The sequence below is a fragment of the Candoia aspera genome, chromosome 11, assembly GCF_035149785.1.
Source record: "Candoia aspera isolate rCanAsp1 chromosome 11, rCanAsp1.hap2, whole genome shotgun sequence".
Classification (NCBI taxonomy): Eukaryota; Metazoa; Chordata; class Lepidosauria; order Squamata; family Boidae; genus Candoia; species Candoia aspera.
In genome coordinates, this window is record NC_086163.1 from 1,475,101 (window position 1) to 1,499,913 (window position 24,813).

General features: G+C 45.3%; 2 protein-coding genes across 2 annotated transcripts in view; one reads left to right on the plus strand and one right to left on the minus strand.

Annotated features, from left to right (window-relative positions):
- The window catches only part of CFAP263 (cilia and flagella associated protein 263), a 29,100-nt gene extending 24,198 nt beyond the window's left edge, over nt 1–4,902 (minus strand). Inside the window, exons 1-2 of the mRNA XM_063312984.1 lie at nt 4,372–4,902; nt 481–604 (exon numbers count right to left, since the gene is read on the minus strand). Of these exons, the coding sequence (XP_063169054.1) occupies nt 481–604; nt 4,372–4,640 (393 nt within the window). The 5' untranslated portion in view covers nt 4,641–4,902. The remainder of the gene's footprint in view (nt 1–480; nt 605–4,371) is intronic.
- Nucleotides 4,903–5,154: 252 nt separating this feature from the next.
- The window catches only part of CSNK2A2 (casein kinase 2 alpha 2), a 33,381-nt gene continuing 13,722 nt past the window's right edge, over nt 5,155–24,813 (plus strand). The window contains exons 1-6 of the mRNA XM_063313034.1: nt 5,155–5,544; nt 7,403–7,514; nt 18,217–18,318; nt 18,924–18,974; nt 21,826–21,885; nt 24,338–24,421. Coding sequence (XP_063169104.1) covers nt 5,441–5,544; nt 7,403–7,514; nt 18,217–18,318; nt 18,924–18,974; nt 21,826–21,885; nt 24,338–24,421 — 513 coding nt within the window. The 5' untranslated portion in view covers nt 5,155–5,440. The remainder of the gene's footprint in view (nt 5,545–7,402; nt 7,515–18,216; nt 18,319–18,923; nt 18,975–21,825; nt 21,886–24,337; nt 24,422–24,813) is intronic.

Sequence of the window (24,813 nt, forward strand, 5' to 3'; positions counted from 1 at the left end):
GCCCATACGCAGATTCTGACTGCCATGGAGAAGCTATAATAAATATATTTAAGTGAAGTTTTTGGAGGAAAGCTTTAAGAAAAAACAAATACTTCGGGACATGTGTTAATAACTGAAGTAAAACAATAAAGAAGGAAGTGTTTCAGAGTGAATTGACAAACTAGATTTAACAATGTGGAGGAGTAAAAAAATTAAGGTATGTGTACCCAAGTATTAGATCGGCAAGCAGACTAGCTTTACCGGCACTCACAATGAACCAGATTAGTAAAAACCTAATGGCTGCATTTGCACAACATATTAGCTTTAGTTTTAACTTTGTTAGTGTTTATAAAGCCTAAGACTTGTGTGAATGCTGCCCGTTGTGGACAAACAAAGACTATGGGTAAGTTCTGTAACCATTAAGCGTGTGACATAGAACAGTCATTCTGAAACCCACCCCATCACTAAAATCACAACACAGTAAATCATTCCATAGCTTACATACTGTGCTTGTCCCATGTCCAGCGATGAACCATGTCGTTCTGCTCCCAAGTCTTTTGGCTCAAATCTAGCGAAAAATTTCTCAAACATTGCTGTTTCAATTTTGAGCATGGAGTTGGTACGGCTGAACACAGAGAAAAACTCAGTGAGTAAAGTTACAGGCATGTTAGTCACTAATCCTGATGTCCCAAATGAGAGAAGATGCCAGTAGCCTTTGAACTGAGAAAGGCAAATTCCTTGCATTAATTCAGCCCTTTTAAGGGTTTTAGGCCCTTAAAAGTGGCTGAGTGTAAACCACTCTGAGAGCCCCTTTCAGATCAGTAGTATCAATGTAGACTCTGGAATGATAATAAATAGTATCTAAGATGGGTGTCTCAGGATGTTCTATAAAACCTTCTATAATTTTCCACAGATACGATCAAAATCAGGCAGTTGAGAATTCAAGTTACCTTCTAGGGGACTTTCTATTTATCTGAACTCAGCTGAAAAGGAGAAAAGCCCTTTGTCAATCCTGTTTCCCCTTTTTCTCTGTTTCAAGCTATTATTTCCCAGCCATAAAGTCAGAGCCTTGGATTTCTTCTTACCAAGATAAAGGATCTCATTTTATAGCGCTGCAACTCACAAGGATCCTTGAAGAAGGGATGGGTGAGCTGAATTCCTGATCTTATGAATTCTGCTGCTGATCATGATTTTGTTTTTAAATTGATTATGGACAGTTCTTTATATATTTGTATATGGGTTTTTAACTTTTTATTGGATGGTTTTTACCCATTGTGAGCCGCCCAGAGTTGCTTAAATGAGGTGGGTGGCCATACAAATTGAATAAATAATCATTCCTTGATTCTGGGAACAAAGAATGTAAGCCAGGCATCACATGTGCTATTTCAAAATAGGACTTAGCTTCAATGGGTGGTAGCAGACTATGCAATACAAAGCTTCCCTAATGTTCCTTGTAGAAATACTGATATCCTATCCATGTTTATGTGCATCTCCCTAATGTTCACTGCAAATGTGTTTTAAATAAATGAATCCTGACTGCAAAGTTTTACATTTCCAAGAACTTTTTGTTCTCTCTCTTTTTGCTTATGGCCAATATGACTTTTATTATTTTATGGGACTTGGAATACTCAAATGTGGCTATTCACCAGTAAAATCCTAAGCAGACTATACACCCACTTTGCTGAGACTTTGTTATTTAACTTTGTTATCAAGTTGATTATGTGCCATCAGGTTGGTGTCAACTCTTAGCAACCACATATATTCTCCATGACAAATGGTCCCCAACTTGGTCTTTTGGGTCTTCCAACAGTGTACCCATCACCACTCTGAATCTCTCCACCTTGCTGCTGGTTGTCCTTTTTTTTTTTTCTGCCTTTCCCAGAATTAAAACCTTCTCCAGAGAGCTGGGTCTTTACAGAACATGTACAAAGTAGGATAATTTGAGCCTGGTCATTTGTGCCTCTGATAAGAAGGGACAAATTAGTTTGATGATCTATTTGTTTTCTTGGCTGTCCACAGTATTCTCAGGAGTCTTCTCCAAAGTTCAAAAGTATCAATACTCCCCCCATCCTGCTTCTCCAAAATCCAACTTTCCCTTCCATAGAGTGTCACAGGGAATTGACACTGCTTGCACTATTCTGATCTTAGTAGATATAGACACATCATGGCATCTGAACATCTTTTCAAAGGCCTTCCTGGCTGCTTCCCCAAGCGCTGGTCTGTGGTGTATTTCTTGACTGCTTGTTCCTTTATTATTACTGATGATTGATCCTAAAAGGCAGAAGCTTCAGTATCTTCATTGTCAATTCTAAGGCTGGCTGCTGAACATGCAGTCATTAGTTTGATCTTCTTTATATGTAATTTTAGTCCCATTTTTTCACTGTGCTCCTTGACTTTTATTACTAGAGTTTGCAGATCCTTTGCATTTTCAGCTATCAGGGTAGTGTCATCAGCAGGCTATTGATGTTTCTTCCTCCAGAAGAAAAACCACGCTCATCTTCTTCCAACCTAGTTTCCCTTAATACATATTCAGCATATAAGATGAATAAATATGGGGAAAGTAGACTTCCCTAATTTTTCCTGTTTCCATCTTTTATGTCTTACAGGTGTTGTTGTAATACTGCTTGTCTTTCTAACAGCTCTCTGAAACCCTTGTTAAGTTCCTCTCTGGGATTATCATCTTTCTTGGTTTTGGATTCTCTTCTCGGTAATTTCATGATTTATTCTGACATCTGTTTCTTCAACTTTGGCAGTATGTTTTCACATTCATCCTTAATGACTTCCTTAAGTTCATTCCACAGTTCCTCTGTCAATGAGATTCAGGACTTCAAAGCAATTCTTGATGTTCCCTTTGAAAATGGTGGGTATATGCTCAAGATGATATCATGAAAACTGACTGGCTTTCTTCTTTTTAGCTTAATGTGGAACTTCCACATAAGCCATTTGTGATCTGTTTAACAGTCAGCACCTGGCCATCTCTTTGATGCTGTAATTGAGCTCCTCCACCTTCTTTTAGCAATAATATAGTCAATTTGATTTCTATGTACTCCATGTGGGGATGTCCATGTATAGAGGAGTCTGATTTTTTCAAGACGGTGTGAGCTATGAGGAATTCATTGGAGTGGCAGAAATTGGTAAGACAGTCTCCTGTTCGTTTTGGTTTCCTAAGCCATACAATCCAACTACATTTTCCTCTCTCATGGCATTTCAGTCTCCAATCACAAGCAGCACATCCTGCTTGCATATTTTGTCAATTTCAAATTGAAGTTGATCATAAACTTCTTCTGCATCTAGTTGGAGCACAACCTTGAATTACTGTAATATTAAAGGGCTGTCCATGAAGTCTAATCAATATTATTCAGTCACTGATTGCACTGTAGCCAACTACTGTTCTTGCTAGACCTTCCTAACTATACAAGCAACATCATTTGTTTTCATGTCCTGACTAATAAATGATGTGATTTCTGACTGAAAGTGCACAATCCCAGTCCATCTCAATTCACTGGTGCCTAATGCGTCAATTTTTAGTTTTTTCATTTTATCTTTCACTGTGCTGAGCTTTCCTGTATTCATGCTTCTTATGTTCCAAGCTCCTACTGTAATTCTCTCTCTGCAGTTTTGGATTTTCTTTTCCTGTATGGCAACATCAGCAACTAGACATCCCGAAGGCTTTAAGGTAGCCACGTCATAAACACCATTAGTGCTCCGAAAGATCCTCAGCTCTTCCTCAGTAGCATGTTGGGTGCCGTCCAACCTGAGGGGCACCTGGCACTATATCATCAGTTGTTTACTATTTTCTACCATGCGATCTCCTTGGTAAAAATGCAGGCGTGGTTTACCATCGCCTTCTCCCCCACAGTAGCAACTGATGGCTTTGCCATTGTCACTAAAGTGTTCCTCTGCCTCCGGCATCTTCCTACAGCGCTGCCGCCCAGCATAGGTGCCTGCTGGCTTTGGCTGGGCAGCTGGGACGGCCTTCATGCCTCGGGTGACCCGGTTGGGAGTATATACCCTTGGCACAGGCTCCCGACCTTCTTTACTCATCCCCCCCACCCCCGACACCCCACCACCACCACCACTACGATGAGGCAGCACAGCAGGACTTGGGCAGGGGTGTGGGCGTTCTCCAAAACAATGGCTCAAACTGTCGCCAATTCGGTGAACACAAAGATGGGCTGGTCGCCTTCTCCTCTGCAGGGTGGAACGACCGCAGAGCATCCTCCCTAGCAGCTTCCCAGCCAGCAGGAGCGCAGGCCGAGGCGCTTCTCCTTCAAAGCGGCCCCCTCCCTTCCCCTCTCCCCGAGGCGGCGCGAGTGTCAGAGAAGCAAAGGCCGCGGCCGCGCCGCCTGGACCGCCGCGGCCCTTTCTCCCCGGGGCGGCGGGCCGGCGCACCTGTTCTCCTCCACCAGGGCCACCAGCTGCTCCGTCGAGAGCTGGGCCAGCTCCAGGTGCAGCTCCTCAGCCGGCTCGTGCGACTCGCCCGTGTGGACGCTGTCGCGCTCCGACTCCTCGTCCCCCAGGGGCGCCACCGAGACGCGGCCCAGGCCCGGCGGCCAGGGCGCCGCGTCCCCCGGCGCGGAGGAGCCCGAGGGCCTCTCCGGACCCGCGAGGCGCAGGGGGGGCCGCGCCGCGCCGGGCGCCTTCTCGCCGATGGGCTCCATGCCGCCGCTGCGCTCCGCCGGGGGGAAGGGCCGCGGCGTCGGGAGCGCCCGCCCCGCCCGACGGAGACGGCCCGGCGCCGGTTGCCGGCTGGCGTTCGCCCGGGCCGGTGCTCCGGAGGGCAGCGCCCGCCCCGCGCGAGGCCTCGCAGCCGGCTCAGCCGAGAGTGCGTCCGCGCCCGTGCAGGAGAGCCGCCGCGTGGCGCGACGAGGGCGCGGCCGGCCCGAAGACGCGCGAGAGGCTCCTTGCCTGCGACTCCCGTCAGCCCCGCCCGACGGGGCCGATGGCGAGGCATCCTGGGAATTGCAGTCCGAGGCCTTGGCGTCCTCCTGGGCGTCAAGGCGACCGGCAACAGCGAGAGCCAAAGAGGTCCCCGCAAGGGGTCTCCCTCCTCCCTGGGCCACGTGCCCAGCTCCGGGAGCGCGTCGCCGGGATCCTCCGCGCCAGAGGGGTCGCTGCAGCGCCGGGCGCGAGCCGGCTGGCACGGCGGGTTTCCTCTCGCGCGGGCCGGGCCGGGCCGTGTTGCCGCCGCCTTTGCCGCGTCCGGTGCGGCGGCCAACGCCGCGGCCAGGCCAGGAGCGCCTTTCCCCCGCCGCCGGCCGCCCGGCCGCCCCGCCCCGGCCTGGCGCCGCAGCCCCCGCTCGCCGCCGCCGCCGCTGCGCGCGCCTCGGGGCTGCTGCTGCTGGCGGAGCTGCTGGGCCGCCGGTGGTGCTGCCGCTGCGCGCCGCCCCGCCCGGTCGCGGCTCCCGCCCGCCGGCGCCGCCTGCTCGTCCTCGTCGCCGCGCCGCCGCCCGCCCCCGCCATGCCCGGCCCGGCCGCGGGGAGCAGGGCCCGCGTGTACGCCGAGGTGAACGGCCTGCGGAGCCGCGAGTACTGGGACTACGAGGCGCACGTCCCGACCTGGGGGTAAGCAGGCCGCGCGCGGGGGGCGCCTCCCGCCCGAGAACAGGCCCAGCCGCCCGGCGCCGCCCTCCGCCTCGGCCCGGGACCCGCGGCGGCGGCGGCTGATCCCGGCCCTCCCGGCGTTGGGGAGCCGGGCGGCCGCCCCAGCCCCCCGGCTCTCGTAAGCGGAGCGAGCGGAAGAGGCGACCGGCCCGGTGCCAGGCTCTGCTAACACACCCAGCCGCAGGGTGGTTCCAGGAGCGGCTGGGGCATCGCCGGTGGTTTGTGCTGCGGGCTTGCTGGGAAGTGCAGCGGGGCGGCTCCCGGCCCGCCACCTTCCTTGTCAGGGTGGTGATATAACGCCAAGGGATAGGAACTCCGGCTTAATGGCCTCGGGAACCCATAGGATGTGTCATGGGAACACCGTCTATCGGACGCGTGTTCTACCCACAAAGGGGAAGGTCTGAACGGCTAGAGCTTTCTGCAAAATGTCAGCCGTCTAACCTAATTACTGTAATAAATTGTATTAATCTTGTAGTCTGGTTAAATAGTTTTAAGAAGTATTACAAATATGGCTTTATTGCTACCACAGCAATATGTCCGACTTGGTATGTGTGGTCCTGATTCTGTCTATTAAGGTATGCATGCCTTACCAGTGGGCCTCCAGCATCTCTGCTTCTGAAATATGCTGAACTACGGCTAGAATTTTCAATAAGGGATTGATCAAATGGCACTTAAAATCAGAACTGGCAAATCCCAGGTGCCAAAAAGTTATTCCTAATTTTGTTATAGCCGTGAAAGAGTTTTTTCCCCCTTCTTTTGTTATAAAGAGCCAGTTTGGTCTAGCGGTTAAGGCATCAGGCTACAAACCGGGAGACCGCGAGTTCTACTTCCGCCTTGGGCACGAAAGCTGGCTGGGTGACCTTGGGCCAGTCACCCCTTCTCAACCCAGCCCACCTCACAGGGTTGTTGTTGTGGGGGAAATAGGAGGAGGAAGGAGTATTAGGTATGTTTGCCGCCTTGAGTTATTTATAAAAATAATAAAGGCGGGGTAAAAATATCTACAACAAAAAAAAAATCGACCTCACTGTCAGGATGTAATGCGAAGGGAGAATCTAGATTAGCATTCCTCATGGGCACTTTCCAGATGCCTTGGGACAGCAGCTTCAACTCCCAAAATTCTTAGCCAGGCTGAGAAGGCTAGCATAGACTCTTAGGGTTACTGTAATAAATTGGTATTCTTTTGATACTCTTTATAAGAGAAGCCTTATTGACAATCTACAATGCTATATAGTTTTAAACATCAGTTCTGTAGCAGAAATCTAGGTGAGAACTCTAAGCTTTCCTCTTGGGGCTTACTGTGGCCCTCAGATGTTGCCAATGATCCCATTTCACTGCTAGCCACTCCTTTTTTTCCTTTCCTCCCAAATTAATCTTGGGATTTGTCCTTATCCCTCTCACAGTGCTGCTGTTTGAACCTTTCTCCCCCATTTCAGTTCCCTTTCTTCTTCCTGCCAGTCAGTAGCAAACACCAAGGGCAAGAAGCCCGAATGCTTGTGGGCTGTCGTCTTCCTCCCCTTCAGCTTGTGGCATTTGTTTTATTTTATATCTTACGTTTTATTTAAGACTTGCATAGATGCCCATCAAATGCACCATAACCCTGGGCAGCTTACAGACAACAGTAAAAAAACATAAAAACCATCATGCTGACGGGATAGTCATAGAATTCTCATTTCCAGCAGGAGCAGTAGAGAGAGAGTACCGAAGAGGCATGGCTTCCGGCCGCCTGCGGATGCCTTTTTTTTAGTTCCTCACTTTGAGGGAGCAGAGATTCTCTCAGTCGAGTCACTTCTCAGTCATTTTCCTCCCTCACTGTTTGCAGTAATCAAGACGATTATCAACTAGTTCGGAAACTCGGCCGGGGCAAATATAGTGAAGTCTTTGAAGCTATAAACATCACCAACAACGAGCGAGTGGTTGTGAAAATTCTTAAGGTGAGTTCTCGTTGGATGCTTATTATGGAGGTTAGGAATGAGGCACTGGTGTCAGGTTTCCTAGTATTCTGTAACAGATTGATGTGACAAATGACTCCCATTTTGAATGTATAATGAAGTGCTGGTTTATACCTTTGGATCTTGGAGCTTTTGTGACAAGCATTTATTCTGTTTAAAAAAAGGGTAAAACCGTATTTGGAACACTTCTGTGAAGAACAACATTTTCCCATTTTGAAATGACATTATACTAGTTCAGGCAAATTTTATTCACAGTCATAGAGCAGTATTCTGGGTAAAATAGCAAACGTCAGATATATAATGAAAGTATAAAAGGAGAAATGCATGGCTAATTGCCTTCCAGCATGGAAACAATCAGAACTTAATTATACCCAAAGTTTCCCTACAACAATCAAGACTGAACAATATTTACTACCTTTTTGAGGTTTCTGAGGATTTATTGGCTAACAAAATAGCCATTCTCTTTCATTGTGCTGATTAAGTTAAGAATAATCGTACTTTGTGGAGACCAATGTTAAATCGGTCAGTTACTCTCTCAAGAATGAAAACTACAGTTCTTTGAACTAGGAGATCAGGCAGGTGGCTTTTGAAAAGGCAGATTTTCTCTACAGTGGTAATGTAATTGTGAAACATCTTTTCTATGTAGATGTAACTGGCACTGACATTATAGTAATTTCAATGTTAGTAAAACCCTATTTAATTGGATATTGAGCTGGATGTCATAGCACGCTATGTCCGTACAAATATCTCCTTTGGTATCCCTGCTCAACTTAATTTTAAGAAAAAATGAATCTAAGTACATTTGAGCCCAATATGGTCAGGAACATCTTCACAATCTTTCAGCAAAGCATTTTGTAACTACTCAAACCTAGTATGCTCGCCATTTGGAGTGGGTGGACACACAAATCGATAGCCACGTTGTGAAACTGCTTCTAACTTGCTCCCCAAAATTCCAAAATGAGTAAGGTTTGTTAAAGTTGCATGGCATGCTTAGTTCATGCAGTGTGCAAAAGGAAGGAGTAGAAAGACACAGCTGCTTTTCTGTGCAGTCTCTTTGGTGCAAGGTTTGCAGCCTTAAGGCTACAGGCCAAAAGGGTGGGGAGCCACTATTTTTAGGTCCCCCTTCCTGACTTACCATCTGGGATTCACAGAGTCAGTCCTATAGTCGCCATCTAGGCTTTGAGTTTTTCAGCTGGATCCCTTTTCTGCTTTTGAACCGCACCTGAAGGGGTGATCTGAGGAACCTGAAAGCGTGAGTGCTCTTCTGTGCTATTTTGGTTGCTCGTAATAAAAGTATTGCTCAATTGAGAGGTTTTATTTATTTTTCCCTCATGGACTGTTAGTACTATTTGTTTTTAACTGCTAAGACTCTGGCTATTTGGGCTAAGCCATTATTTTCTTGCTAAACTGCTTTTCTGTGTTATCACAGTCCATCCCTGTGGCACAAAAGGACCCTTGCAGAAAGGGTAGCTTACTCTGAATTCCTTAGTGTTAAGCATTTGGGGTCGTCATATGCAGCCCCTCCCTCTCCATAGTCTTGGAAACCTGATGTTGTGAAAAACAGTCCTTTCCTTGGTAGCATCCCTCATACCCCCATGCTGGTTTACTAATTTTTCATGTGAATGTGGTGGTTTGTGCTGAGTTAATTTGAGTTGGCACTGATTTTAAAGCTAACAGATTGAATGCTTGGTTTGCAGAGATTCAAGCATAGAAGTCCCATGGTCTAGTTTTTCAACTTCACATGAGCAGATTGTTTCCTTAATTGCTTGAGTTGTCCAGTCTTGTATAATAACCGCACTGGTGTGCAGTGTGCCCTAATTCAACACTTTATGAGAAATGTTAGGAGGATGGCTGGTGGAGAGTGGCAGATGAGTTTTGCCTCCATATCTGAAGACAGATGGGGAATGTTTAGGTTCAAAGGTTTGTTTGTTTGTTCGTTTGTTTGTTTATTATTCCAATTTTTAAAGCAGTCTCATATATGACTCCAGGTAGCTTACAAACAGATAAAACAATATAAAACAGCCAGACAATAGAACAATTAAAAGTGATAAAAACAGTACAAAAGCATATTAAAAACCATCATAAAATAATTACAAAATTCATAGAGGTAATCACATTTAACAATGACACTCAGTGCAACCGCTGTGCCAGCTAGAGTCTTTTCTCACCGTTCATCCAGTAATTAATTTTTTTTCTGTTTCACACACCTACACACTACCTGAAGGAAAAGCAATAGAGCTTCTCTTTCTCTCTGTCCCCCCATCATCATACTGAGCCTCTTCCACCATACGCATCTTCATATTTCTGCCCATCCTGGGTGATGTGCGCATGCTTTCTGTTCTGGCCTCCGGTCATGTGTCTTCTATTGTAGTGTTGCAGCCTGTCATGCATCTTTGATCCTGTGGCTGTACCCTTTTCCTCTGAATCCTGTCTGTGATCATTATCCATGCACATTCCCCTCGGTCACATAGCATTGGACATCTGTTGTGAGCGGCAGTGAGGGTCTTCCTAATGGATGGCCTAGTTGCTCCAGCATATTCTCTGTATATACAGCACTGTAATCATATCTATTTGATCGTTGCAGTGGGTGCTATTCATGCCACTGACAAAGTGTAAAGGAAAAACAGTTGAAAAGCTGAATGTCATATATGGCACCAAAGCCTGTATTAAACCTCCAGTGGCCATTCTGCCTGTCACCTTCCTATCTTCCTTTCTCCAAACCTCAGGGTCTTGAACTTCGATGGGTGACTGTTGTAATCTTACATGGAATGATTCTCCGACATCAAATTTAGCTCAAATTAGTTTGGTAATTCATATCTTGGTGAGTAGCCAGATGCATCCAAGAATTCTATTCAGATGAATTGTTGGGATTCTGTGTGCTCACTCACATGCTGGCAGACCAGGGATCAGTACTGATAGAGGATTCCTCTTGGATGGGAAGCAAACTCTTTATTTGTCTTAGCAGAGGCTAGTAGCCAGCATGTTCCTGCCTTATATGGCCCAGTTAAACTGTGGTGTAAAGGTTAATGTTTTGGTTTAAGCCAGGGAGACGTAGGTTGATTGCCACTTGACTTTGGAGTTCACTTTGGGCCTCCCTCATAAGATAATGGGAACATAAAGTAAAAGCAGAATATAAATATAAGAAATAAAAATTATCTATTTTCCTCAGCAGGTTTGTTTAAAAAACACTGTAAAGTAATAATTCCATGGGCTTGCTAACAAGACTGGTCTGTGTAACTGTACTAACAGTCAGTCTTGCCTCCATGTCCTCCAAGTGCGGATCCCACACCTGTCCCATTTGCTCTGAGTGGCTGTTGGAAGCACACACTGACTATCTGATAATGATCCGCTGGGTCTTGCTGTGCAGATTCTTCTCCATTGTGGTTGTGCTTCAAAGCAAGTCTTTGCTGTCCGTTGGCTGCTGTGAGTGTTAAAGAAGGCCACTCTTGTTCTTGACAAGAGTTAATACAGTGAGTTGAGTGACCAGGTTATGAGCAAGGAGGTCCCTCCTGAAATCATCTTTCAGCCATGAAGCAAGCTGCCATCTCTCATTGAGCCTGGAATAAGATTGGGCTTTCTGTTAAAAAAAATTACTGAGTTTGGGCACAAAATGGTTTGAGCATTTTGGGAAAGTCCTAGATCAATCTTAAATGCTATTAGGGTAATTGGTTTATCAGGTCAACTCAAGCCTATAAGATTTTGAGTTTTCAGAACTTGTCATTAGTTTTTGGGTTTTTTTAAGGGAAAGAACTGAGCAAGGAAAAAAAGAGTCCATGTCTGCACTCTTGCATGGACGATGGGAGTAATCTGCATACATGCAAATTGGGCCCTGTCAGATGTAGAGGTAGTGTTAGGTTTTTATATTAACAAGGGAACTATCTCATTTCAAGTTGGAAAGAGGTTTGACAATAGCTGGACCAGATGGAGAACCAAAATTGCTTACTTTATCCCAGCCAATTCTGAGAGACAGGAATGTCTGAGTCAGCCCTGAATCTGGCTATGAGGTCGTTACAATTGTGTATGGTACTGTAGGGGTGGCCATTTCTCAGCTTATCTGTTCATATGGTAAATTATATATCTTGACCTGGAGTAATCTGAAAAAAATTCCAATCTTAAGGGAGATGTATAAATTGCATCAGTGATAAAAGTTTTTGTGCCATATCAAATTTGGTCCTGTTCTGTTTTCTAAGAGATATCCAGCTGATGGTCTACAGAGACTTGTGTCCTTCTATATAATTTTCCAACCTTCCATTGAGGTGGAAAGGATGAAAAGCACTTCTTCAAATATGTTCTGAGTAAAGGAAACCTAAAAAATCAATATACAGGCTGTTGTTTAAAGGCAGCAAAATACTAGCCAATGATAAAGAAAAGGGGAACTCCCCTGTTCCTATTTTGGTTCAATGTTCTCTAAGAAGTGGGTACAACTAAAAATACACAAAAGTTCAGCCAGACTAACAGCTAGGTCCTTCAGCCCTAGGATGTAATTTATCTGGCTGTGGAGATTTAAATTCACTCAGAGTAAATAGGTATACTTTGACCAAACTATCAATGGGGTTAGGGTTAGTCAGTCAATAGTTTGGTCAAAGTATACCTATTTACTCTGAGTGAATTTAAATCTCCACAGCCAGATAAATTACATCTGAGGGCTGAAGGACCTAGCTGTTAGTCTGGCTGAACTTTTGTGTATTCTCTCTGAGAAATCCTGAGGAACAGGTGGAGCACCCAATGATCTGATGCAAGCACATTTTGTCCCTGTCTTCAGAAAGGGGAAAAACTAGGGCTCAGGGAACTACATGCAAGTGAGCCTGACACTAATACTTGTGTAGAGCAGACTATTAAAAGTATTTAATTTTAAGGAACTTATAAACACTTCAGTAATAGATATGTCCAGAACAAGTCTTGATAGGCTGGCCTAATTTCACTTTTGATCTATTGATTGTGTGATTTTAGTAAGATATTTGACAAAGTATCCCATGATCTTCTGATTAGGAAGCTAGTTAAAGGTATGCTGAATGGCATGACAATTTAGAAGGTACTTGAAGACTTAAAAATCATGTGATTCTTCATCAGATTGGAGAGATGCTAGGTGGGATCCTCCAAGGTTGGGCTCTATACTACTCAACATTTTTATTAATGACTTAGAGAGTTGAAAGAAATGTTTATCAGATCTGCAGATGACACCATCTTGGGTGGGATACCTAATGACTTAAAATACCAAAATGAAATTCAGAACTTGTCAGCCCCACCAGGTAGACCAGACCAGGAATCAACTCAAGTTAAAACTATTTTTTATTGAGAGTAGCTATAATAGCAGAATCTTGCAAGTCTGATTGTGCTGTGCCTCCTCCTTATACTCCAGGTAGCTTTCCTGTAGACTTGTGTTTCTAGACTTGTGTTTCTACCCACACCAACCAAGTGCTCCACTACCAAAGTAACAATCCAACCTGCCCCAAGAGAAGCTGTGTAAGAACATTATTCAGACGAGCACTTACACACTGCAGCAACCCAGAACACCAGAAAAAGGAAAAAAAATCATCTGTACAGCATCTTCCAACAAAATGGATACCCGCTCAACTTCATCAAAAAGTGCCTCACCACCCAATCCACTACAACCCAACCAACAGAAGCTATGAAAAGGATAACACTACCATACATCAGAAACATCTCAGAAACCACCAACAGACTGTTACAACCATCACCGTAGCACATAAACCAACTAAAACTCTTCAAAACATATTAAGTAACCCAAAAGACCCAATAGCCCAGGAAGAAAAAACAGGAGTTATTTACAACATACAATGCAAAGACTGTTCACAGCCGTGTAGGACAGACAGGCAGAAGACTAGCAGAGCGCATCCACGAACACCCAACTAGCAGTCAGAAGACACGATGAGAACTCTGTAATCTCACAACACATGGACAGACTCAACCAAGCCAAATCCAAAAACGCCAGAGAATTCCTGGAAGCCTGGCACTCAGACAAAGCAGCCATCAACAGACACATAGAGGTAAACAACATCTACATACCATTCCAAAGAGACAATAGAAAAGCCAAAAGACCAGGACACTCCCTTGCCAGCAATCAACACCCAGATATGCAAAAATCAACACTAGCATTAACACCAGATGAACCATCAAACAGCACAATACACCCTAATCAAGGAACTATTAACTCGGTCAGTCAACCAAGCAGCAAACAACAGCCCAATCAAAGAACTCCCAAGAAGAGAACAACACCTCCACCAACACAAGCAGGGCAAGCCACAGTATATAAACTGAGAGCAAGGCCCACTCCCTCTTTGCACTGAAGATGTTGCCTAGTCTGGCAATGAAATATCATTTTTGGTTCAAGTAAATAGCTGAAAATAACAGAATGCAAAGTTCTTCACATAGGAAAGACAAATCAAATGCTAGATACAGGATGACAGATGCCTGATTTGACAACAGTGTTTCTAAAAAGAATCTTGGAGTGGTAGTTGATTGCAACCTGAGTATTAGCTGCAAAAAGGCAAATGCAATTTTAGATTGCATCAACAGATGTATAGTTTCGAAAGCATAGGGAATAATAGTTCCTCTTTACTTTGCATTGGAAAGACCCTTGCATCAAGTATGGAATCTGAAGGCTTCAGACAAACCGGAAGCGGTTCAGAGACAAGCAACAGGGATGATTAAGGCAAACAGAAATTAGTCCCGCAAGGAGAAATGGTGGAGTATGAGAAAGCTTGTGAATCCCTTCTAACTATCTAATCATGTGACCTACAATCTAATCAGAAGTTCATTTCACTCCAATTAATAAAGAGATTCTGGTTAAACAAACCACTCAGAACAGTGCAATTCAAAGTCTTGTCTTTTTTTGGTCTTTGAATCCAAAGCCCTGCACAGCTCCACTGGTTTCCATGACAACAAAGGTCAGAAGAGTGAAGGGAGTATTTTTCACAGTACAGCTGTGAAAATTGTGAATGAGCAGGAGAAATGCTTTCAGATTATGGCTTTTGAGAGAGCTACTAAATAGATTACGAAGTGCAAGAATCAGGTAATCAGTCCTGGATCAAAAAAAGCCTTTCCTTTGAGGTGATGACCAGTAAGGAGAAACTCACATATTTTGGGCAAGTGCTCTGAGAGATGATGAATTAGTAAAACTATTCTTGGCAAAGTTGAGGGAAATAGAGGAAGGGAAGGATAGCGAAAAAAAGTGGATGGATGGGATGAAAGAGACTACAGAACTCTTTTTTATTTTATTTTATTTTATTTTATTTATCAAATTTGTCACCATCCATCTCCTCCCACCAGAGGGACACTGGGCAGTTTACAACAAAATAATTACTAAAATAATAAATGTATAAAATGCTTTATAAAATTACGTATCAATAATATAAATAAGAGTAAAGTCTAGATGGCTGTATCTCATTCAGGCTTCACATGGAAGGGGTGCTTCAAGGCACTAGTCAACCCCAGGCATGACTCCTCTCCTCCCCAACCCAAGCCAGCTGGCAGAGCCAGGTCTTCAAGTTTCTCCGAAAGGCCAGGAGTGATGGGGCTAGCCTCACCTCCGGGGGCAAGATGTTCCAAAGGGTGGGCGCTACTGCAGAGAAGGCCCGCCTCCTGGACCCCCCCAGATGGAATTCTCTTACAGACGGGGTCTGTAGCATGCCCTCTCTGCAAGATCGGGTGGGGCGGGTAGATGTAATGGGGAAGAGGCGGTCCCTCAGGTAGCCTGGCCCCATGCCATGTAGGGCTTTAAAGGTGATAACCATCACCTTGAATTGGACCCGGAAGCAAACTGGTACCCAGTGCAGCTTGCGTAGCAAAGGTGTTATATGCGCCCTTCTGGGGGTGCCAAAAATAGCCTGTGCAGCTGCATTCTGGACCAGCTGAAGCTTCTGGATACTCTTCAAGGGTAGCCCCATGTAGGGCGTGTCAATATCGCAGATAACAAGGGCATGACTGACCATTCAAAGGGCTTCCCAATCCAGGAAGGGGGGTAACTGGTGTACAACACAGAGCTGCACAAAGGCCCTTCTGGCCACAGCTGCCACCTGCTTTTTGAGCAGGAGCCGTGAGTCCAAGAGGACCCCCAAGTTACGGACCGGGTCTGTCTGGGGCAGTGCAACCCCGTCCAGAACCAAAGACGGCAAAGTCCCGGATATGGAAGAGCCCTTAACCCACAGCCACTCCGTCTTGCCAGGGTTCAGCTGAAGCCTGTTGTTCCCCATCCAGGCCCCCACAGCCTCCAGGCACCTGGAGAGGGCAGTCACGGCATCACTTACTTCACCCGGGATGGAGATATACAACTGAGTGTCATCGGCATATTGATGATACCTCATCCCGTGGTGATGGATGATCTCACCCAGCGGTTTCATGTAGATGTTGAATAGGAGAGAACCAAACCCTGCAGCACCCCACAATGGAGGGGTCAAGGGTTGGATCCCTCCCCCCCATCACCACCGACTGGGACTGGCCCTGGAGGAAGGAGGTGAACCAGTACAAAACCACACCGCCCACCCCCAACTCCCTGAGCCGGCCCAAAAGGATACCATGGTCGATGATATCGAAAGCCACTGAGAGATCAAGAAAAGCAAGGATGGATGCACTATCCCCATCCCGCTCCTGCCAGAGATCATCCATAAGTGTGACCAATGCCATTTCCATCCCATCACCAGGCCTGAAACCTGACTGAAAGGGGTCTAGATAATCTGTTTCATTCAGAACCCTCTGGAGATGCAACGCCACCACTTTCTCAACCACCTTCCCCAAAAAGGGGAGGTGGGAAACTGGACGAAAGTTGTCCAAAACAGTAGGGTCCAGCGATGGCCTCTTGAGGAGGGGCTGCACCAACGCCTCCTTAAAGACAGTTGGAAACAGCCCCTCCCTCAAGGATGTATTAACCATCGCCTGGACCCACCCACATGTCCCCTCCCGAGCTGCTTTCACCATCCAGGAGGGACATGGGTCTAGATGACAAGTGGTGGCATTTACTGTCCAGAGGATCCTGTCCACTTCCTCGGGTCCAACAAGATCAAACTGTTCCCAGATAACATGGTAAGTATGTTCCCTGGGTGTATCCTCATACCCTGTCTCATGCTCAGAGTCCAACTTGGACTGGATCCAAGCAATTTTATCCTGCAGATGCCCAGAAAATTCCTCAGCATGGCCCTGTAGATGGATTTCTGACTCCCCTTTCCCCAAAAGGGATTGGGTAATCTTAAACAGGGCCACTGGGCGGCATTCTGCGGACGCGATAAGGGTGAAGTATTGGCACTTTGCCACTCTTATCGCCACCAGGTAGGCCTTAATCACGGCTCTAACTAGTGTTTGGCCGGATTCGGTCTTTGTCTTCCTCCAGCTGCACTCTAGACGTCTCTTAGTCCTCTTCAGAACCCGCAGCTTCTCCGTAAACCACGGAGAGTTTTGGGTTCAATGGGGTAAGAGAGGTTGCACAGGCGCGATCCTGTCCAGGGCCCCGGCAGCCTCCCTATTCCAAGCGCCGGCCAGGGCCTCTGCTGGACCATGCAGCAGATCCTTGGGTGTAACCCCCAACTCCCTCTGAAACCCTACCAGGTCCATCAGTCACCAGGGGTGGACCAGTTGAATGGGTCCCACCTCCCTGCGGAGGGGGGCAGCACGGGAGAATCTCAGGGCCACCAGGGCATGATCTCTCCTGAGAAGAGCTATGGATTGTGGTTGGAGATGGATCAAGGAGGCAGGCCTTTGTCTGTGGGGTTGTCAGGAACAGAGCCTGACTCGGGCACCTAACTAATCAAATATGGGCACGCTGTGTCATTAGATCATGAGATGCTAAAAAAATAACTTCTAATAATGGTTTGTGGCTTGTTCACAGATAATAATCTACAATGTTTCACAGTTCTAAACTACCACAACTGGATTTGCACGTTATTCTAAGGAAAAAATGAAGCAGACCACTTTATGACTTACTGTAACATGCTAACCTCATCCTTGAAATTTGGTCATGTCTCCCAAGTTGTAAGACCAACAAGCTCTTCTGAAGTTATCTCCCTTCCTTGTTGATCTTACATCCTCCTCCTTTATGATACACTTGAACAGTAAAAATGCCCTCAAGTCAAGCTCAACTTTGGGAGAGTATATGGACAGAACTATGACAGTGTTGCCTTTGACACTGTATCAAACTGATACGCCATTGTCTGCATCTGTATTGTTGTTTGATTTCTCAGTTTAGCTTACAGCCCTGATGCACCTGGTGGTCTCCTGTCCTTCCCCTCCTAGTGACTTAAATATGTTTGTTTGTTTATATGGTTTATATGGCTGCCATATCACACCAGTGAGTCTGGGTGGCATACAAAGATTAAAACAATGACTACAACCATATCTATTCAAATACCTCTGGAATGCCTCCTTAAATCAAATGCAAATTTTCCTTAGTCTGCATGGCTGCTACCCTGTGAGCCCAGAGGAAGAGGCACAACTGATAGCTAGAGAGGGAGGGTGAGTGTGCTGGATCCAAAGCACTCTTGCTGGTTTCAGATCTGAATGATGCCCACTACTCATTCTTGTACATTTTCCCAGTTCAAGGGTAATGTGTTGGCCACTCGTGTGTTCTAACCGTTTCCTCCATGATGTTGCCAACATTGCATCAGCCCAGCTGAATGACTGACTGCGAAGTAATGTTGAAAGTAATCTCATTTCTAATCACCCTTTTGTATTTAAGCCAGTGAAGAAAAAGAAGATAAAACGTGAGGTTAAGATTCTGGAAAATCTGCGTGGTGGAACCAACATCATTAAACTGATTGATACTGTCAAAGATCCCGTGGTAGGTACCAGGATAAATTAATTAAAGATATTGGGATTCTTTGCCTTACCTGCACAAATGGAATTAGAAGATTTTAAATTACATTCTGATTTGTATCTATTTGTTTTGTGTGTGCTTGTGTGCACATACTACCACACACACATGCCTGCGTGCACACACGCACACACCTGTTGGGAAAGCTGAAGGGCCAGGTTGGGGTCAGATCACCCTGGAGAAGGTCTGACTGTGGTCAGCTAAGAATCCACGCTGACTTGATGGCACACAATCTGCATATTACCATATGGACACTCATTCTGTTATTTAAAGCAAGTTTTTCTTCGCTGCTCTACTCCAAAAGAGCAGTTAGATTTGGATTTCTAGTATTTTGGTTTCTGAGTGGTTTAATATTCCTTCAGACAAAACTCCCCTTCATCCCTTGAGACAGGTCAGGAAAGATGAGAAAACCAGCAGGTATGCAATAAATTAATGCTGCTTGTGGTATCTTTAATGGAAGAAACCATTCAGCTAGCTCTTTATTTTGAGTCTTGGATTCAAAAGAAACTTGTAATAATTAGGAAAATGGGTTACAGCAGGTTGTAATAAAATTGAACTCTTCTCTCTTTCAGTCAAAAACGCCAGCCCTGGTGTTTGAATACATCAATAATACAGACTTCAAGGTGAGTCAGAAATGCTTGGGAGATGAAATGTTGAGTTGTTCTTCTGGCAGAACAAAGCATACAGCCTTTGAGACAATTTGTAAGAAGCTGACTTGCAAAGGCAAAGCAGTTTTGTGGCTGTTGTGGCCCAGTTCAAAGAAAGCTGCACAGGGCCGGTTTATTGCATTGCTCGGTGAACCTGTCTCAGAATAGCGATAATCGCCCTGCAGGGTTTCGTTCCATGATACTCTCTGCGCCATAATACTTGGTTTATAGCTCTGCTCTTCATTTGGGAGCTGGGCTAATTTTTGAAATGAGTAGTTTTGGTGGATTTAATTCAATTTTGTGGAAAATTAAGACCATACTGTAGAATCTGGAACCAGTTTGTTGAATGTAACACTGCAAAGATTGTAAGAGTTTTTTTTAGAGAGAGAGCTGAAAGGAATTAGCTGCTTGTTCTCCCTGCTGTTCCTGTAGCAAACCCTCAAACTGGGAGTGAGTTTGTAGAGACATCAGCAGCTCTTTAATAGGGACAGAGAATTATGAATAAAATTTAAAGGAAATTTGGAAGAGGGTGTATAGATGCATCGGTTTGAAGAAGAGCAGCAAATCTGGAGGGATGCAGATTAGGAAAGCTTGTAGTGTACAGTTTTTTTTAAAAACATAGCTATTGTAGTTGCCTTAGAAGCCACATACATTGTTGGTATATTATTGAGAGAGGGAACCAGGTATCAATGAAATAATCAGTGGATATAAAATCTTACAGAAATACCAGTGAATGTGCCTTCTGATAGAGGGCATAGAGTCTAATAAAAGAGAAAACTGGAGTACAGCAGATACCTCCACAGGCTTATTGTGATTAAAATCCAGCAAGCCAGAGTAGTACGAGGGATATTCTGCTCCGCATGACAGCTTCTGAGGGTCGTTTGTGACGGTGGGAGACGCGGGATGGCCGGGGGTCACAATGGGCTGCTTCCGCCATTTGGGCAACGCTGGATGCCCAGGGCACAGGAGGAGGGGGGCCTCTCAGCATCCTCAGCCTGCTTCTTGACACTGTGGGTAGCAAGTATTGGGGAAATGAACCCGATTTTGGTATCAGATTCAGGTCTCCAGCCCTGGGCATACGGAAAGAGTTGGCTGCCAGTATAGCTAATTAATTAGTAAAAGAAATTAATTTCTGACACAAGCCAGGTATATATAAATACGACACAATTCTGGCAAAACAAGCTGAAGTCGTTAGTAATGTGAACTGGTAATAAAGCAAGAAGTGCAATACGTTAAAACAACCCAGTTTTTGTTTGAATAAAGCCAGCCAGCCAACCAGGTAGGCTGTTGGAGGATAAATATATGAAGAGGCTGCCGAAGGATGGGTTATTTTACCTGACTTTACTGAGTATATCGAGTGATGCCTAAACCCATTTTCTCCCCAAGGAAGGATCTGAGAAATCCTGTCCAACAGAGGCAACAAAGTGAAATTCTAAAACCTTGGATGGTAGCCAAGGTCCTTATAGAGCTAAAGTATGACACAGTTGGCCATGTAATAAAAATTCTAGCATTTATGGCACTAAAATCAACCTCACTGATTGAGAACTGGAATGTAGCCAAAGAAGCCGTACATTTGCGGATTTTAGATTTTCTGTGGCAAAGGTAAAGATGGAGGTGATCAAGGTGGATATCCTATTCATAAATCTGGCAGGAATTGGATAAGAGACCAGGACCTTTTACGGACTATAAGTTTTAATTGTGTACCACTCTGACTGGTTTTTGAGAGGGCTGCTGTACAAATGACTTAAGTAGAGAGTAGATAAATGCATCATTTTCAGAATGGAGGCAAGTGCGGTTCCCAGTGATCCTTTCTGCAAGTGGTGCCATTTAACTTGTTGTAAATTTAGACGGGGGTGGGAGCAGGGCAACACTGACGTGGCTAAGTTGCAGATCAGATTAAGGTGTTAAAGCGTCCAAAAAATTTCCTCCCCTCCAGGATAGAGGCATTTGTCTATCGTACAGGGTGCGATAAGCATTAGTGAGCAGGTTTCATGATGTGCCTTAACTACCAACTTAGGGCAGAGCACTAGGTAAATTGTAGAGTTCTGGCTGCTGTGTATTAATAGAACTTCTCAACTGTAATCTCAGTCTAATATTGCTGTTCATCCATGGTCAGCTTTGTGTGCAGGGAATTCCCTTCCCTGTACTCCATGTTAGAGTTCCTCCATGTTTGTTGTTTCTGCAGCAGGACTTCCTCTGCCTAGAGGTGAAAGGCCACTTGTCACATCCTTCCAGCATGAGTTCTTTGCTGTAAATACCATCCACATCTCCATGGCAGCCTCATCAGGCTACGTGGTGGTGGTGGATAGAGAAGGCGACCTTTGGGACTCTGCCCCCTAACCTTGCTTTCCAAGGTCATTTGATGCTTTCGTCAGCTTTGTCAGTCTCTTGCTTAGGTCTCTTGCAGGTCCATATAGACTTCCTGCTGAATGCAGTAGGGCACCTGCAGCAATCCAGTCAGAAGGCAACCTTTGACCCTGAAGGAACAAACCCTTGAAATATTTTTCAGGCCTCAGGGAACACCTGCACATTCAGGCTCAAAGGCCAGAAGTTAGAAAATTATTATATTTCTTTCATGTGTAGGCCTGTCTATATGCATTAACAGTGTTCTTCAACTAAAAATAAAGAATGAAAATTACCTCTTTAGTGTGAAGTTGCCTGAATTTGAAATAATCTTTTAAATCGTGATCTCCCAGTGAATCCTCAGTGACCTCTCACAGAACCCAAGGGTGCCACAGAACCCTGTTCGAGAAACGCTGGCATAAGGCATAAGATGTCATGGAGCCACAAACCTGACTGTTGTTGTTCTTTCTTATGTCTCTTTCAGCAACTTTACCAAATTCTAACAGATTTTGATATTCGGTTTTATATGTATGAGTTGCTCAAGGTGAGTGTTTTATGCTTTTATTTATTAAAAATTTTAAACTGCCTAATAGCTGAAGTTCTCTGGGTGGTTTACAATAAAGGGGTAGTGAGCAGCAGTTTACAAAGTCATTTGTGGTACCTGAATTTGAGTTATCTCAGATGGGGAGATACATAATGGTCAAAAATCCCTTTTAATAATTTTTTCTCCAAAACTAAAGAGAAAAGAAATAGGAAACTTTGCAATCAGGCTTGACAGTGACATAGACGTCTTTGCCACAGTGGTAATGACACGTGAATGTTGGTTGAGATCCAAAACATTGCAGAATCAGAATTTAACACGTGCCAGGCCAAAGCCTTTGATTGGTTCATATATCACTCTAAGTCATTTTTAGTTTAACCTTGGATTATTGAGTAAACTCCAATTGACCTGGTTTACATAATACACTAAACTTTAAAGAATGATTTACAATTAACAGTGATTAAGTCTGTGGAACACACTAAACCCAAAACAAGCAAATTGCATTTAGAATGCAGTGGGTGGAGAAGACCATTAAAAGGCAAATGTTTCATTGGATGTGCCAAGGTTCTCTCTGCGGGATGCGCAAAATCAATTGGCTCAGGCACAGAACTCCAGAATGACCATGCCTTTGAATCCCCAATAGGCTGAGGTATTTTAGACATCATGTTTCTGTAGAGTACTTTGTGGCCAGGTCAGTTAATTTTGCACAGGATGGAATCGTGGCGCATCCAACACAGACCCGTGCGTTTCAGTTTCCTCTTGTATCCCACTGCATCCCAAATAACTGCCAAGCATGAGATTGGGAAGGGGGTGTTTCTTCTGCCTGCCCTCGCCCATTGTTTGCTTCCACTCTGGTGTGTAGATGGTAAAGCGGATTCTCAACAAAGTGGGGAGGTTGTTAATACATTAGAAGGCACATGCACTGGTTTCAAATCCAAGACCCTTATAGGCAGAGGGACTTATGACCAGTCTCCGAAGTTACGCCCATTGCAGCACCCCCGCTGTCACGTGATCACAATCTGGGTGCTTGGCAACCCGTTTGCACGTATGACCAGTTGCCAAGCTCCCTGCAATCACATGATCGCCATTTGCAACCTTCCCTGCTGTAATGAGTAAGGATGGCGAGCAGGGGGCTCCCATCCAGGCCGTAAAGCGCATGCGTAGCACTGAGGAATTAGGTAGCCATTCCAAGAGACACAGATCGGGCCCGCCTTAACCTTTGGGGTTTATATGTCTGGGTTTTTCCCACGCTTCTTCGGTTTGTTAGGATTTCTGTTATGTAGCAGTAATAAAACACTAGAGACCTGTTCCTTGTCTCAGCGTGGTTCCTGGCTGGTAGGACACCTGCTGACTTCTCCAGAAAGTCGGTGGGGAGGCCAGCAGGGAAGGTCACAAGTCACGGGGGTAGGTCTCCCCCACCCACGCACCCTCCCCAGCCCCTCTGCACTGACACCGCACCAGCCACTTGCACCCCCCCGCACCCCTTCCCCGTGCACCCCCAGTCCCTCCCCCACCCATCAGCAGTCACTTGCCTGCCTGCTGGCCCAGGAGTTGCAACTTCCTGCCAGCTTCCCCATTGACTTTGGTTGTGGAAGTTGGCAGGAAGTTGCCTGGCCTAACAACCATGGGATTCACTTAACGACGGCAACTGGGACTGCAGGGATTGCTGTCTCTAAGTGATGCAATCACGCTTTATGACTGCATCGCTTAGCAACAGAAATTCCAGTCCCAATTGTTATGGTAAGTCGAGGACTACCTGTAGTATTTCTGCTTCAGAACTTTGTTTTGAGAACAGGTTGTTCCTGCCGTATTGATGAGGTTCCCAGAAGCATGGCCAGGGCAAAGTCCCTGAGAGAAACTTCCCCAGTTCAGATGTTGGGAGTGTGTGGTGCCCAGGCTGGTTTTGCTCAAGCTAAAACCTGGGAAACGTTTGGCAGATTGTTCCTCTCTCAGTAGCCAAAAGATTATTGTTTATTTAAAGCACTGAAACTTGAACTAGGTATCTAACAAGGTATCATGCAAAAGAAAGGGATAGGAAAAGAAGAACCCGTCTGGTAGAGAGCAGAATTGTGCTGTCGGATGCTGATCCGAAAAGGGAAAGAGTTGCTGAGGTCTCAGCGGAGCTGGTGGAAGGCTGTTCTGTCCCGCCTCCCTCCCTTCTGCAGCCTTATAAAACGGCCTTTGGAGCATAGGTGCTGAAGGGGGCTGCCCAGGCAGGTGGTCTTGAACTGGCTGCTAATTCCTCTGGGAAGAAGGTATGTATGTGAGGCTGGTTCTCGGTTGTTCCTTCCAGGTTAAACCATTGTGCTTTTGATTTTTTTAAAAAAATATTTTTGATTTTTTTTTATACTTCGATTTTTCTATACTTTGTTTGTAGTATTGTTGTTCATGGCCTAGAGTCATTTGAAGTTGGACAGCTTTATAAGTATAATTTATAAACAAATATTTTTCACAGGCCTTGGATTACTGTCACAGCATGGGGATCATGCATAGAGATGTCAAGCCTCATAATGTCATGATAGACCATCAACAAAAAAAGGTAATGGTTCCGAAAGACATTGGAGGGGTCTACCATCCCCCCCATTCCCAGGCCTCAAGCTGGATGGCATAAATGTCTTCCAGAGCAAATTCATGGCTGGGAGTCCTGAGCTGTGCATCCAACGGCACAAACTCCATCACTCGTCTACCCGTTGTTGTTTTTTTCCTTGTCTCATGTGAAACTGTGGATGGCATAGGAGCTGCTCAGCACATTAGAGGAATGCAGTATGGGAAATCAGCTTCTGCTATCCCCAGCACAGCCAGTTCTCTGCTTTTTTCTTCAGAAAAATCAGTAAAAAGAACAAAAATGATTTATGGAATAAAATAAATCAAACTACAAACTTGATATAATTTGCAAGAGAAGGGAAGATGAACTTACAAAATAATTTAAAA